Source organism: Sus scrofa, chromosome 18, assembly GCF_000003025.6.
Source record: "Sus scrofa isolate TJ Tabasco breed Duroc chromosome 18, Sscrofa11.1, whole genome shotgun sequence".
Taxonomy (NCBI): Eukaryota; Metazoa; Chordata; class Mammalia; order Artiodactyla; family Suidae; genus Sus; species Sus scrofa.
In genome coordinates this window covers 39,528,032-39,545,133 of record NC_010460.4, presented here as the reverse complement: position 1 = coordinate 39,545,133, position 17,102 = coordinate 39,528,032, and the positions used below count along the sequence as shown (strand labels likewise).

The window sequence follows — 17,102 nt, the reverse complement described above, 5'->3', positions numbered from 1 at the left end:
TGAAGGGCTAGAGAGGGGTGTGGAATTCATGCTATTTTGACCCCTGCCTCTTTGAAACAGCAGAAGCGAGGCCCTGGGAAGGGCGCTGATCCTTCCAGCTGCTCCCAGCCTGGTATCCTTGCCTGATCCCCAGAGCTCCTGCCTTCCTTTACTCTGTTTACGCAGCTCCTTGACCTTAGCCAGTCCAAGGCTGTCACAGCCTCTCTTGTGGTCCCATGAGGTCCCACAGGAGCAAATGAGCCTTTTCCTTGGATCTTTGTTTCTGCCATTACTGCCTATTGAGGAATCTGTAAGGGTTCTGTTTGTTTACAACGTGTCACTTTCTTAAGGCCACCCAGAGGCAGGGATTGAGGGTCAAGTTTGTTAGAAAAAAAAGGACAAGAGCGAGACATGGCTGAAATATGCCACAGCATATCCTCCAAATACCCCTTTTAAAGGCATGGAAACCACATAGCCCACAGAGCCCACCCGGGGAATTTGTAGCCAGCTATGTTTTCAGAGGATGTGGGAGGTAGAGTTTTCCTACTGTGGCATTTATAAATATTCCAGAAATGCCAGACATTAGTAGGGTGACCCACTTTATAGAACTGGAAAAGAGCCATGGTGAAGCCTAGAATTCTTTTTTCTGTAGTAAAATGTATAAAAAGTTCTGAAGGAAAAAAATCAAGATAGTCTTGAAAAACAACCACCACCACCAAACTAACCAACCAATACTGTCAGAGAGGTTTTGGGAATCTATAAAAATAAAATTTTAAACTAAATTTGAAGAGCATACTAGTTAATATAGGAATCATGGAGAAGTCTTTGGGGAATAGAATTTGTTGCTCTATTAAGGAATATTGACTGCTCAGTATGAGGACTCGTTGAACCTAAAATTGTTGTCTAGAAATTTGCACCAAGGTGGAAGGACCCTTAAGTGGTGGTACTTAGGACATACATACATATAGTGGTTAGTTGAAGCTGACTAGCATTTTTTGATGTATGTACCTCCTTATGTTGCACCAGAATATGTCCATCTGCCGTGACAAAAGAGTTCCGTGGTCAAATAAGTTTGAGAAGTCGTATCTTTTATTCTCCCCAGTGGGTACGCATTAAAGGATAAGAAAAGACCTGCAATAAAAAATCCTATTTAGCTTCGTTTAACACAACCTTACTCACTTCTTGGCAGGAGTCTCATGTCATGGAACCTCTGGTTCACCTCTTATGAAACAGGATTCCACAAAAGTCCTGATTTAGGAAATGGTATAGGAGGTAATTGAATATAAATTTCCTTGATACTGTTGATGGAAAGATTTGGCCAATTCAGGAAATTCTTCTGGTGGCTCTGAAAGAAGACTGAGGTAAATGTTGGCATGTGTTGGTAAGGGATTGTCATTGTCTTTCACATCTGGATAACTCCTTCGTTGGAAAGATGGACAGCCAGCTGGGGCTATGACCATTTGCCTGTGGGATTCTGTGTGCTGAAAGTCAGAGCCAACTATTTTATCCTTCCCTCCAGACCTCAGATGGATTGTGGTTACAGCACCCATCAATGCTGTTTTTTAGAGAAAAAGCATTTTTTAAAAAATGGTTGCACAGAGATTTAGTGTAACTGTGGGGTTGCCTCACGTATTCATAGAGAACACCAGCCTATTTGTGGTAATGGAGCAAGGGAGTGTGCCAGCATGTGTTACTTTCTAGAGTGAGATGAAATGATTATCCCTCCAACCCCCAAACACACCCCTCCTTAGGAAAACAAACATTTGCAAGTTTATTTTGTAAAATCTGTGTAGAACTTATATAAATACATTGTGACAGCGGCTGTCATACTGCATATATCAAGAAAGTGCTTTGAAATTTTATGCAAATACATGGGCGATGTATACACTACTGTGCACCCCGAAGACTACCCCATGTGTTCCTGGTGCCAAGGAAAACACAAATGTTCTCCAACCAATTCAGAGGAAAAATCCCTGCAGCCCTGTACCTTTCACAGCCCTGTTCTCTTAGCCAGTGAAACATACTTTGAATGGCTAATCCAAAAGAGAGCAGGTTGGGAGTGAGGGTGCTGGAGGTCCATTTTTATCAGTAACTTTTATAGGTTAAGTTCCAAGTTGGGCGCTCTAAGGACATTCACTCATAAAACTTTCACAACAGCTTTGTAAGGAAAACGGCATTATTTATTTATAACCAAGACTCAGATTAAGTAAGTTGCCCAAGGTCACTCATCTATTAATTTATGGAGCTGACTTGGATTAAAATTAATTTGCCCCTATGTATGCGTAAAAGCTAAACATTTAGTGAACACTTATTTGCGTGCCAGGAACTGGGCTCAAACCTTTATCTTCATCATCTTATTCTTTACATGAACTCATGAGAGTAGGTACGCTTGGTTTTTCCTAATTTACAGGGGAAGAAATTGAAACTTGGGGAAGTAAAGTAAATTTGGTGCAAAATAGAAGGGGATAGAACTGGGATGGGAGGGGGCCCTTAACCCCAAGGTTTGTCCCCAAGGGCTTCCAGGTTTCTTTCTTGATTTATGTCCTGGAAACTTCCCGGGTTTGTACTGAGCTTATGGCACAGATCCGTTTATGCCTTCACAAACTAGGATTTCATAAACATTTAAAAAAGTCATTATTTTTCCCCTAATTTTTGATTCATCATCCGTTATCAGGAATTTGGTATCATTTCCACATGCATGGATATTGTTATATCTACAACTCCAGTAATATATCACATTTGGTATTTTGAGAATATTTCAGTGTGAAGACCTCACATCTAAGTAATAGATGAAGGAAATGGCCTCTTTTTTAAGATTTGCAGCCTTTTGCCCCAAGGCTACATGTATAGCTGAGGGTCTCTTCTTTTCATCCCTCTTACCCTTTGACTTAGGGATGTTTGAGAAGAGGATCATTTAAAATATTTACTATGAACAGTTTTGGTGGAATACGGCTCCTTTCCTTTGCAAGTTTTAGGAACTTTTTTGTTTTTCACAGTAAAACCTGTTAGACCCTTTGAGAACTATGAATTATGAATCCATATGGATTTCGCGGTTGCCCAAGTTTCCCCACCAATTGCATACTTTCTTAAATAAGAGCACCCATTTTCCAGGCAAGATTGATCTCAGAGAATGGGCTACTTGTGATTTCAAAGTTAGTCTTCCTGGGAGGGTTTACAAAAGAGGGAGTGAGACTTGAGCCTAAAGGCAACCCCAGGCTAAACCAGTTAAAAGACTTATGAATCGGATTCTTTGTCCTAGACCGCTGGGAACACTTTCCCAGAACAAAAACACAAAATAGTCATTGCACATGCGTGTTCCTATGATGTATTTTAAGTAAAATGCATAACATAAGTGTATTTGCCACCTTAGCAATTTGTGGAGGAGAGATGCAAACCCTTTGTTTTGGTGTCTCACGCAGAGTCCCTGAATAGACCTTTTGAGATAGCTGCTTAGGACAAATATAATTTTCTGTCCAATATAAAATTTAAGAGAAAGCCTTCACTGCAAGGGCAGTATCTATAATATACACACTGGAGAATATGCCACTCACTCTCCAGATTACAAAAATGTCCAGCCAGTCTGAACCAGCAATGTTCTGCTCCTGAGATGGTTATGTACTTGGAACAGCTTGCTTACATCGGTCCCCTGAACTTGGCAACCAGACTTTAGTACCGGTTGATGAGGCTCTTTATAAAGGCAAAGATCAATTTAAAAAATGAATTTTTAAAATGAATGAATTTTGGGATTTCTTGGTCAGAAAAGAGCTGGATGGTCTGCCTTCAGCATGTAAACTTTGCCCTAGTCTGCTTGTTCCTAAGACGTTGCCATCGTCTTCCAGTTGGTCTGCCATAATAAAATGGTGGATATTTTGAAACACTGCCTCCCTGAGTCTTGGACATGTTACTCCCCAAATATTACCCTTCAACTCTGGTCTTTCAAGAGATTCTCTCTGTATGTTCTGAGTGGCTTGCCTCTGGTCCTCTCCCACTAAAGCCCTGACAGCTGTTTGAAGTGGATTGTCCTTCCCCTGATTTCCGGTAGCAGGTGGCTTTCTCCTCTTCTGCTTAAATTCGTAGGAGCCATGGCAACTGTCTTTGGTTCCCATTGAGGCATTTAGGTTAGTTCTGGCGAGCCCCTGAACTTCCATCCTAGTCATGGCCTAAAATAACCAATCCTGAACTGCTGTCCTTTTTGGAGCACTTTGTGCAATAAGATACTAATTGTGTTGCTCCGATAGAACTTTCTTCCATTCTTTTATATAAGGTTGAGAATTTAACCTGTTCTAGCCTATGGCTCTCCATCCTTCTTGGATAAAAACCTCTGGGGTTGTGAGGCATATTATCACAGTTGTAGAGCTGCTGTCCACTCAGACCTTGCACATGGCCAGGCAAACTGGTCACCCATTTGTTGCCTCACTGAGGTACCTGTACTCCTCCAGTTTTTCAACAGCTTGTTCTGGCCAAGATTATAAGACAGTGCTTCAGGGCCTCACCTGATATTATTCCAGGACAAGCTCAATTTAACATAACTCATTGTTTCTACAAGTTGCCCAGCACTTTCTCTTTCTGCCTGGTCAATAGACAAATCCATTTGCCAGAGAATATACCTATGCTTAGTCTATAGATGCTCTTTTGTACTAGGTGTTGCTGACACTGATGATCTTTCTAAGAAGATGGCCAGTCTTCCTAGAAAGTTGGAGTTCATGATAGAGGAAATAACCTCTTTTCTGGGCTGGCCAAGAGTCCGTCTCCCCCCGTGTCTGTCTGCTGTTGTCCCCTCTGTTCAGCACTGCCCCCATTTTCCCAGGCGCTTTGGTTCTCAGCCTGGCGTGGCTCCTGCTTCCCCCCATTTTGATTGCACATTGTGGTCAATACCCTGGAGGCCTCTGACGGCAAACAGCATGGAGCAGAAGCGGGAAGGAAGGACCGACTTCATTATCCTTTTCTGTGTGGTTCACTCAATTATAGGAACCCCATACCAGTGGGCCTGTACTTGAATATTTCATAGCTCTTTTAGGCTTTACTTTCAGCATCTTTCTTCCTTAGGACTGGACTTGGGACAACTTGAGTGACAGGTGGCGAGTTATATGCACAGTAATACCTGCCTTGTGTAACTAGGCTCAGTATCTAGGGGATTCTGTTGTGCTGCATCTCTAGCCCCCTTGGGATGGAGTTTGCTCTCACGAGAAGACAAACAGGTGAACCTCCATCTTTCACTGGACTTGCCCGGACACGCCGGAACACGAGCCTTGGCTCAAGCTGGGAGCCCCCCACCACGGCTGTTTCCAACAGCCTGTACACTTCTTTTCCTTTGATCATATCTGGCCTAGATTACGATCATGCCGAGAGCTTGCCAGGACTCAGTTACAGCCTAATTGTCTCAAAACACAAATTTAGAATGGGTTGACAAGATGAGTACCCAGGGGCATTACTAGTTTGAATGAATAGTGCCAGAAACCTCTAGTCTCCCTGGACAGTCCCTTGACAGAGTCCAGAGTGTTTATAGGACTCCATGATTATTGTACTTACAGCCTTTTAGACTTGGTTAGACTTTTAGGGAATTGTCACTTGACGCAAAGTAGAGAAATGCACATAGTAATGTATATGGAGATTTGGAAATTTTTCATTGGAGGACCATAGTGTCTAACATGTAGAAATTCAAATGTTTATTGGATGGATGCATGAAAGCCCAAAATGCTGTGACTCATCAATTGTTACTCAGAAGTTGAAATTTAAACATAATCTTATTTCTCTGCAGTTTGTTCAGGCATGCTATATTTAGGAAACATCTCAAGGACTTCTAACTACAGTCTTGTCAGTACAATAAGGGGACCCAGATGTATCTTGAAATTAATTCATTTCAAGACAACAGATATTTTTATACCTCAGGAAACATTATCAGAGCACAAACATTTTTGAGTTAGCCCAGTATAAACTGACAACCCTACAAGTAGGTGTTTAAGTGAAAAGCTAAACACTTGTAACGTTGCTGTAATCTCGCTGTGGAGCTGGTAAGACAGAGGCACTTGAGGAAGACAGAAGAAGAGATGAACACAGCTTCTGCCCTCCGTGAACTCGCAGCCCAGTTTAGGCAAATGCTTAACCCAAATGAAAGATTGTGGAGACGAAAGAAAACAATCTACAAGGCATGTGGTATATACAAACCATTTCTGGTGGCCAGCACTTAAAGGTCAACAGAAAGGTTTTAGAGGAACAGTCTATCAGCAATGCTTGGGTTTCTGTCTGTGGGTCGGTATTTCTAGAGACGCTTGCCTCCATCAAAGGCCTTCGGGTGGCTTCCCCCTTAGTGCATATTCAGCTTTGCTGTGGTGTAGACAGCCTGGGGAACATGAAAAATGCCCTTTCTCCTGCGCAATGGTGTTATTTCCTTCCTTTCAGGAATGGCTCATAACTCACAGGAGGTGTGAGTTCTGAATGATAGTTCTTTTCATCTCCCTGGAAGTGGGCCAGACTGTAGATAAAGCGTTTGATGTGTCAGCAGTAGGCTTGTAACAGCTTTGACTACTTACATGATGATGAAAGGTTGAACTTTGATAAAAATGGCAAGAAAAGGAAAAGGGCTCATTTTCTTTCGTTTGCTCTCTCTCTCATTTTTTTTGACGGCAGTTGATAAATGTCCTTCTAGGGTGGTCTGCGGGGTCTCTGGGAATCTGAAGTATCAGGAGGATGTTCTCCTGTGGATTTATTTGTTTATTTATTGATTGTTTCAGAGATGGAACCCCCATGCTTGCTGGCAAGGCAGGGCCAGATTCTTGGGGTCCTTATCAGCAAGCCCTGCCTTTCTGCACAGTGCGCCCTGAAACCCTTTCCTTCAGGGCAGATCACTCAAGCTCCAGCCATCCCTCAGCACCTGCCTGCAGACAGCAAACCAACAAGGGCTGGCAAATCTCGGCTGCCCAGGGCTTGCCTTATCCCTCGGTTTGCAGGGCATTTGCTTGGAGATCTCCTTGGACCTTTGTCCTGAAGGTGGTCCTATCTTCTTGCTTCTAAAATCGACAAAGAGATAAAATATTTGTGGAAACCTACAATCAGTTGAGATTTGCCTCAAACAGTATCCCAGTCTTATCAGTGATTTTTGTGTCTGCTTCTGTGGAAAGCTGGCTTTGGGGAAGAAGTTTGAAATTCTCTTTTTCAAAGAAAAAACATTAAAGAAACTAAAACCTGCCATTCATCTGAGTGACCAGGAAAAGCTAAGAACAAGGACTCAGAGAGGAAAGTGGATGAATTTTACCTTCAGCAAACACAGAATGGCAACTCCCTTTTGAAATGGTGTTAGTGAAGCAATAATAAATGCACTTCTGTCACCTATTTATTTATGATTCTGATATTTATTTCACAAAATTATGATCCCTGGCTCTGCCTCGGTGTATGTAAAGTCCACTGCTGTCTCCCCAGCCAGGCTGGGCCTGCTCACCTGCTGGTACGTGGGCACCTCCCCACCGCCCTGTCCCCTGGGGCCATAGAGGCATTTCTCTACCACCTCCTGCATCTGTGAATAGGATCAACACAAACTCTATGGGGCTTGTCTGTCTGGCCATCAGAGGACGCTGCAGTCCCTGCAGGGCTCACTGACCAGAGGGTGACCATCATACAGTTCGGTGGGTCCTTCAGCTGAGGCACCCTGAAGAGGCCTGTCAGCAAACAGAATGGTTTTCCTCCTTCATTGGCATCCACAGAGTTGCTCCTGAAGAGGCCCGTCAGCACTTGTGATTGCCCTGTGACAGCAAAGGAGAGGGAGAATAAGATGAGACCTCAGATTATCTCAGTTGAATGTCACCTCCTAAAAGGTAGAATGAAATAACTGAAGGGGCCTAGGAAGAGGAACAACTTGTGAAGTGCCGAACTTGTTCCATTCAGCAACCATCTGACCAGGATTCAAGTTGAGATTCTTGGCTATCTTTTCCTTTCTGAAAACGAAGGGAAAACTAGCTTGTTCAGTGAGGGAAAGGCTGATAGAACAGGTTGTAGTGTATTGTAGTGACATTAGCCTGAACTATTACATCTGGCACTGCACAGTGAAATTAAATGTCATTTCCTTAATAATAATGTTAGCAGGCGGAATAAGTGCTCCCTGACCCCCAAGGTGTCCACAGCCTAATCCCCAAACCTGGGACTTTCACATTTTATGGCAAAAGAGACTTTGCAGATGTAAGTAAGTTAAGGATTTTGAGATGGGGGATTATCCTGGATCATCCGGATCAGGTCTTTTGACAAGAATCTTTATAAAGGGGGTGCAGGAGGGTCAGAGTCAGAGGAGATGTGATGAAAGAAGCAAGTGCCAGGGTCAGAGACAGATTCAAAGATGCTACCCTGATAGCTTTGATGATGGAGAAAGGAGGCCATGAGCCAAGGAAGGCAGGCAGCGTCCAGAAGCTAGAAAAGACAGGGAAACAGATTCTTCCCTAGAGTCTTTAGAAGGAATGCAGCCCTGCTGACACTTTGATTTTAGCTCAATGAAATGGATTTCAGACTTCTGACCTCCAGAACTGTAAGATAATAAATGTGTGTTGTTTTAAGTCACTAAGTCTGTATGGTAATTTGCTACAGCAGCAATAGGACACCAAAACAATAATACGAACAACAGCACAATTCACCTTGTAAACATTAATTGATGGGAAAAGTAAAAGGAATTTGGCTCAGGCTTGGTTCTCAAGACAGGTCATGATTTTCTGAATAGGTAGTGAAGAAAAAAAAAGGGTTTTGTTTTTGTCAGCCCAGGGGGCATTTCTCATGGGTCATTGTTTGTTCAAAATTTTCATGGGGCAAAGTTAAGTGTCTTGGCCAAGCTTTGCTGGCATGTCCTTGACTCTCTGTGTATAGAACCAAAGTTGGGTTTTATTTTATGACTTGGAAACAAAAACCCATATATAGCATAATGTTCAGATTTTGGGGGTAGAAAGTCTCCAGGATCCACGGGGCAGAGATGATAAATCCTGCATTGAACTCAGCACAGATGCCTCAGAGAAGCACAGTTCAGCTCCATCAACCTCCATCACTGCTCCATCCCCACCCTGATCCTACTGCCCTCTTCCTCTATGAGCCTGAATAAAAGTGGCTTCCCGCCACCAGAGAGATGAAACAGGTGTTTCTTCTCAGAGAGAACTCCTCCACCTAAAAAAGGTTCTCCCTTCAGAACGCATGTCTTGAGCATGTGTTATAAGCCATGATGTACAGTAGCTGCTGGAGGAACTCACATGAAAAATCCACCTTAATCCCAGCTCTCTGGAAGCTCCTGTTAGGGAGGCATTGGCAAAATACAGTGCCTTGGGACTTTCACGTTTTATGGCAAAAAAATAACTTTCCCGACTCAGCTGGGAAAGTTATTAAAAATGCAGATTCCTTGACCATAGTTTGAGAAAACATTGGTCTAGAGCAGTGATTCTCAAGTGGAGTTGATTTTGTCCCCCAGGGACATTTGGCAATGTCTGGGGACATTCCTGCTTATGACAACCAGGGGGTTGAAGGGTGATAGCGGCATCTGGTGGATGGAGGCCAGGGATGCTGCTAACATCCCACCATGCACTTGATGGCCTCCTGAAGCAGAGGCTTACCCAACCTAAAACGTCAATAATGCCTAAGTTTAAAAGCCAAGTCTAGTGTGTAAGTCCCACAAACACACACACACAAGTGATTATTCCACTGGTGTGTGTGTGTGTGTATGCATGTGTGCATCTATATATATCTTTCTCTTGCACGCACCCATTGTAGTTGGCTTATCACCCTCTGTAATTTGCAGGTGACCTCTCTCCCCTTGTCCACTCTGCTTCTGCTCCCTCCATCTGATAGCTCGAGGGCTGCCTCTCTTCTGCTTTGACTTCCTGTTCCACACTGGCCAAGAAATAGGGGAAGCCAAACACCACTTGAATCCACTGTCATGCTCAGTAACTTTACCAAAATAAATGTCCAGGGTAAAGACAGGCATGGATAAGGACATCCATTTCTTTGAGGGGGAAGCTTTGGGACCCAATTTGTAATTTAGAACAGGTGTTCTACTCATGAATAAATTCTAAACCCAAGGCTGTTGTGTTGTCAGAATTATGGGTTACACATGAATGCTTTGCACCCAAGATAGATTTCTCCTCTATCCTATCCCCTCCAGTTTTTCTCTCTTCTTGTTCTTCCCTTCATTTAGAATTAGTTGGGAAGTCCATTTTCTTCAAAGAATTGAATGCTGGGGGGAAAGAAATGCTCCAGAATGTGGTTGAGTTTATCTGATTGGTTGTGACTGGTTAGAAATCTGTTGCTGTGCTTCCCATCTCCCATTAGGGAGCCGGCTCTGTTTCCTAGTCAAGGGATGGGTGCCATGTCACATGCTATGGATGGTTTCCAGCCTCCAATTCTCAACAGTCCTCAGGGGTGGGAGAAGCATTCTGTGTGCACATGGCTGTGGTTTTATCATCTTGCACTCATCACTCTAGTCAGGAAGATAGATTTTTTTTTTTTATTATGCAACAGAACTGCTGCTCTAGGGTAAACTTTGACACAAAGCAATTGTGTTCATAACTAAATCAGCTAAAACAAAAATAAGGGGGCAGAAAATAGACCGAGGATAAGTTTCATGTCTTTCTTTTAAAAACAGCTACTTTTGGAGAAGCACTTACACATGCAGTTAGAATAGATGACCACCTCTAAAGAATGAAGAAACTTGCCTTTTCAAGGAATGACAAACAGTGAAAATCATAATGAGGAAAATCACTAGAACCATGGAAGCTCCTAGGTTTCCTTTTCTTGTTGAACAGATGAGAATACAGTCATTAGTCTCAATGTATTTTAACCATTTAGAAATATTCAAACATTTGACAAAATACATGGAATATTAGGAATCCTACCAGCCTTACATGTTGAAGTTGAGTGTTGCTTTTGGGGGTATCAGCACCTACAGATATTTAGTTAGGACCCAAAATATGAAAAACCCAAGGAGATACAAAGGTAAGTGGATGCAGACAGCCCTGAACTCTGCCATCTCATCAGCATCCTGTAGCTGAAGTGCTCTGAAAAATTCCTCCAAGTTCTGGAGCTCATTATGTTGGTGGCTCTTCCTTTTACCCGGCAAATTTTAACTGAGATGTTTCCTTGAGAGCATTATTCTCTTGATGGATATTAGGCTCCAAGGACTGGTTCCTGCCCATACTGGAGTCTAGCTTAGAGGCAAAGCCAGTGTTGTCTTGCAGGGTTCAACGTTTATGTATGTGTCCAAAAATACAGGAGTGCAGATGAGAGAAGAAATATGGGAAGATGGAGGAGGTTACTGGGAAATGAAGAGGTCTGGAAGGCTTCATAGATGAGAAGAGGCTTGAAGTAAATCTCAAGCGAAGCAGGATTTCCATAGGGGTCAATGATGGGAGGAGAGAGGGAAAGAGACCTGTATAAGGAGATAGTGGACATAAGATGTTCTTGGGGACAGGAAAGAAGTAAGGTACAAGGAAGCCTCTCTCTGTGTTGGTGTTGGGAGGAAAGGAGATTGGAGAGAAGATTATGGGGTATCTTGACAAAGTAGGCTAACTGGGATAACAAAGAACTAATGTATCAGAGTGTCTTAACACAATAAACTGTATTTCTTGCTCATTTAACAGTTTGTTGCAAATATTTGGTGGGTAGATTTCCATATGGTGACTCAAAGAGGTAGGCTCTTTCCAGTTTTTGCAAAGTTCTTGTTATTCCCTCCTTTTGGCTGGTTATCCGCCCAATAGGGAGAGAATGTGAGAGCATGGCGCCTTTAGCATGAGAGATTTTCGTGAGTCAGGCCTAGAAGTGTGTTGTCTTATTTCTGTCTACCTCCTGTTCGCCACACCTAACCGCAGTGGAGTCTGGGAAATGTAGGGGGGCTCTGTGTCAGGAAAAGAAAAGATTCTGGTGGGCACAGAGTTGCTTCTATGTGACTTTTAACCTGAGTGGTTTGAACATTACCCTGAATGCAGTGATAGGTCATCCTCTACCTTAGCATGCAGACATGTTCCATAAAGAGTGATTGTTGTGTCCGGAGCACGTGATAGACCTTAAATAAATATTCCGCCTAAATAATGAAATAAGGGTGCAGCGTTCGTGGTATCGTGGTGAGCATAGCTGCCTTCCAGTAATGAAATAATAGATGGGTGTTGGAGAGGAGTCTTGGCGATACGGAACCTCCCGGGATGGATCAATGGAAGAGAGTTGAGGCAAGGAAGCCAATTAGAAAGCAATTGTGACAATCTGATAGAGCCCGAGTTAGTACAGTTACAGTAGGCATTAGTACATTTTTAGAATCAGAAATGTTTACTTCTGCTATTTTAACTTTCTTAGTTTACAGCATAGCCCCAGCTTATAATTTAACCAGATTCCCTGCTGAGTTGAAATCGTAGAAGTAGGTTGGGAACCGAAAGGGCCTGGGACTTTGTTTGGAGGTATTAACTGGAATGCAGCCTTGGGACTTGGGCTATGCCACATTGCTGCAACCCAAACAAAATAAAACCTGACTAAACCAGCAAGCCCAGAATGGAGTTCAAGTTACTTTAACGGACTCTTGAGAAACACAAACTGCAGTTGTATTATGTATGCAAAGTTCCCTCTTTGACCTTATTGTAAGGAAAATTGCTGGAGTCCACACAGTCTTGCGCCAGCTTTTTCCAAAGTGTTGGACAAGGTAACAGCTATGCAATTATGCAATATTTTTCTAAAATTTCAATTTTAAAATATGCTTGGAAAATAGACACCGATCCAACAAGGACGGCAAATAGCGATGAAAAGAATGTGTTCTCTGTGCCCCTAAGAGAAGCTCCGACACACAGGCAACCCCGTGTGGCCCGAGGCGTCGCGATTTTAGGAAGTTGCTTGCAGAGGAACTTCTTTGAAATTAAGAGCCAAGGACAGCATTTTGTCCTCCCTCTAGATTTGACTTTTGTGGTCTATATATGAGCCGGGGCACACCTCAGAGTGTGACCCAGTCCCAGGTTTGGGCGTCTCTGGCGAGAGGCCAGACGTCAGGAGTATGCGGAGTTGAGTGAGGAACCTCACGGAAAACAGCCAGGGATTCCTAGGAGAATTTTCATGATTCTTGCTGATCTGGAAATAATGTAAAAACAACAGAAGAGCTTTTTGTGGTATTTTTGCATGTTTTCTATTGGTTTGGGGAAGAATCCAACATTAAAGTGGCTTAAAAATAATAAATATTTAAAAAGACATAACGTGCCCTACCCTTTTCATCCATCCCTACCAAAAAATAAACTATTATAATGAAAATGGCAAGAACAGGAAGGGCAGGCAGAAACAACGGGCGGCAGTACTATGCTAGGACCAGAATGAATATGATCTGGGCAGCTAATGTCTTGTGTTAATACAGAAAGTGGTGGAGAAGGTGTGAGGAGATGCTGTGAGGGAGTCTTCCCCTCGAGAGGCCCAGGACTTTTTGAGACGTGCGTTCCTCATTTCCTGAGGCCTCTCGAGATAAAAATTCCAGGCTTGAGACAACAGGTACTTGAGGGTCGACTAGTTGGGTTTCAAGTTCCAATCCTGGGGAAGCCAATTCATTGAAATTCCATTGGTCCAGTGATCTCTCTACCAAATTTACTGATTTTTCTAAAACAAACAAAAGACGACCTTATTTATTCATAAATGTGATAGCCGTTCACATTGCATAGATAGTTTTCATATGAGCCTTGCAAAGTTGCTGGATGTAAATTGACTGGAAAGCACTTTTTTTCCTCTGCCACAGCTTTCTGAGGATGCAGTTACAAGTTGCTGAGGCTGGAAAAACAGGCGTCCCTGCTGAGGGCTAGAGAAGGGGGAGCCGGTCTACTCATCTTCCCATCCTGGATAGACAGAGAAAGGGGGAATGCTGAGAGAGAGAGAAGGAACGAGTGTCAGAGGTGATGGAGTAGAGAGGGTCAAGAATGAGAGGCAGGGAAAAATTGGAAGGCTCTAGAATATCTTCCAAGGCTGCAGAGGGTCTGCCAGTCCTTCTAATCTCCATCACCATACACCTTCTACTTAGTTAATAGAAACAGGTTTGGTTGGCTGGTCAACTTCAGTGAGATGGTTCTTCTGAACACTGGCTTTCAGTGTATCTGCTTTCAGCTGATAGGCTAACTTCACCAAATCCGAATCCTGCCTAGCCATTCTAGGGACGCTTTTAATCTGGGAAGCCTCCCTTGAGGAAACTGTTCACAGGACTAGAAGGATGGGAGTCCAAAAGAGGAGAACACGTCTCAGTGAATTCCCAAGATGCTTTGTTTGCATGGGGCTTGGAAAAGGGGGGGCAGCTCGTCTTGGTTTGCCTGAGACTTTCTGATTTTAGTACCAAAACCCTCAAATCATAGGCAAACTCAGGTGGTTGGCTGTTCCTAAGATGGAAAAAGATAAAGAAAGGTGGTGTTAGGTGGGGAGGGGTGATGCTGTAACTATCTCCTTAGGGGCGGTCTTCTTGTGGGTACCATTTACGGGGCCTAGACTATATATTACATTAACTTTTCTAAATGTGCTTTGTTCTCTTTCTTTTTCCTTCAGGAAGGCAGGACACAGTGCTTGAGAGAAGTCTGTCCCATCCTCTCCTGTCCTCAGCACCTTAGCCACATTCCCCCAGGACAGTGCTGCCCCAGATGTTTGGGTGAGTGACTGTTTTCATGTCAGAGAACAATGTAATTTATTCTTGGAGTTTCTGCTGAGAGTTGTTATCTTGAGGTTTGCCGTGGCCCATGCGTATGGGTTGGAAAAAGAATTTTTGGATACATGGTGAGGTGAAAAAAAAGAGTTTTATTGAGATAAGAGATGCTGCTAGCACAGCAGGACAACTTCCTGATGATCAGGGAGAGCCGACAATGAGTACATGGTCATGTCTGTTTTTATAACCCAGGGAGAGGAAAGGTCTCAGGATACACCTGCTGATGTGCTCATTGGTTGGGGAAAGAGGGAACTTACAATACACTTGCTAGTTGGTTGGGAGTGTATAAGGATCCTAGCGACCGGGTGAAGAGTGGGCCACATACTTCTCCTAGTAGGGGGCAGGAAGGAGTAGGCCATGTTGCTCAAGGTGGAGGAAGGGGCATTACAATGAGATGGGTGGGGCGATGATGAGGTCTGGTCCTTCTTGTCTTGGCCAGAAGCTTTGAGTTCTGTCTCCTGGAAGGGGCCTTGAAGTCCCACAGGGTTTTCAAGTTGTCCTATGTCATGGCTTCTTAGAGTCAACAGTTTCTTCTGATTACATGACTGTAAGGTGTGTACAGGTTAGTCTATTCTGGGCCTCCAAAGAGCTTTCTTCTCTTGTCTTCCCTTGTGTCTATAAACAGGGTGTACCAGACAACCTGGGATCTTCATGGGAAGAACAGTATTGAAGGGAACCATCTTTAACTGGACATGTGATGATTATTGGGTTATATTTTTGTGGGCAGAACAGAATTTGGCAACTATCTTTAATTGGGTATCTGACAATTAGTAGGAATGTGTTTTAAAGGCATGTGAAGTAAACACTTGGAGGAATATAGCCTAGTGTTACTTTTAAAGGCAAAAACATGCAGAATCACATGCCCCAAATGAAAAGTTTAGAAGGGAATGATGAATAATAGTCAATAAAAAAGGAGGATTAGCTGTTTCTTATTGAGCAACTACTATGTACTAGGCACCATATGAAAACACTCTCTATACAGGCTGTGACAGGTTGGCACTAAGTTTAGAATTCTGATGTGTAACAAAGGTGCCATTATTCGTTTTATTGTACTGAAGAAGGCATAAATTCCTAGAAGGTAGCACAGCTAGGGAGTTATGGAGTTGATACCTGAACGTGAGTCTCTGTGATTCCCAAGTCCACGCTTTGACCTGCTGCTGCTGCTCAGCTTCCCTAGTGCCATGGAGAGCAGCACTCACACTGCCAGCTCAAAGGAGCATGACGGAGGGGTTCCAGAGCATGAGATTCTTTGGCTTTTGATTGTAATCTCTCTGTCTCCTTCCTCCATGTGATCCTTAGGTCCTTGAGCTAGTTGAGGTCAGACTCTTTAAAATGCAAATAAAAGTAGTTTAACCCGTCATATGAACATAATAAAACACATAGCATCCCTACTAGAATCTCCAGGGATGCTCAAGGGGGCCTAATATTTTCTTTAGTCATCATCACTGGCTTTGTTTCTGCTCCGGCTTTTTTCTCTCTCTTTGATCCCTTCTTCTTCCTCTTCCTCCTCCCTCTTCAATCCTCCTTCTCTCTCCCCACCCCCATTCCTCCTTCTCCACCCTCTCCCCCTCCCTCTCTCTCTTCCCCTTCTTCCCCTTCCCCTCTCCTCTTCCTCCCCTGCCTTCTTTGTCAACATAATTTTGTCCTTTCAGGGACACCCCCCCTCCCCCAGTCTGTTCACCCTCTGGGGCTTTCATCAAGGCTTGCAGCAGATTTCACTGAAGGTTTGTAGTCAGCAAGGATGATTACTTTAAGGTTAAGGAGACGCACAATGAACAACATAAAATGAAATACCAAGCACCCTTTGTTCTTAAAAGCTCTTAGCTGTTTTGCCTTTAGGAAAACGTCTCTGTTTGTCTCTTTTATTTGGGCTCCAGCCTCCTATCATTTACTCCACACTCTTTCCTTGAATCCTCTGTCTTTTCCTTCATATTTTGCTCTCCCCAATTCCGAAGGATCTGTTGATTTATCTTTCTCCTTCCCAGCTTGTCACAGCCATGCCCTGAAGTCTTTCTTTCTACAACCAAATTGGCAAACGAAGGTATCTTGGTAAACTAAGGCAGCCTTCTCCTCTCTGATGGATTCTGCTGCTAACTCTTCATCTAACAATGTTTGCTTTCCTGCTACATGTACACACACACACACACACACACACACACACACACACCCCTACTTATAAAGCAAATATAAAGGTACTATAAGAACAAAGAATTGTTGAAACATGACTGAGTAAAGGCATTTCCACTGATGTGTGTGCTTCTTGGGTTGGCAGTGTGTGCTTGTGCCCCTGAAATAGAACTAGCCAAGTCTCCGTTCTTGAAATCATCAGGCTGTGGGTCCAGGTGGAGGCACTGTTCCGTCTAAGTGGGAAAGTCATCAGAGGTGGTGTCCTTCCAGGCCTGGCCTTGAAGATCAGTAGGCTTGATTAATGCTTTGAAGCTGGTATCGTGGATGTGCTGAGTCAAGTTGG

General features: G+C 43.4%; 1 protein-coding gene across 6 annotated transcripts in view; it reads left to right on the top strand.

Moving 5' to 3' along the window:
• Positions 1–17,102, top strand: part of BMPER (BMP binding endothelial regulator) — a 246,181-nt gene that overhangs the window by 118,877 nt on the left and 110,202 nt on the right. For all 6 annotated transcript variants that reach the window (XM_013990842.2, XM_013990843.2, XM_013990844.2 and 3 more), the window contains one exon: positions 14,479–14,578. In XM_013990842.2, the coding sequence (XP_013846296.1) occupies positions 14,479–14,578 (100 nt within the window). The remainder of the gene's footprint in view (positions 1–14,478; positions 14,579–17,102) is intronic.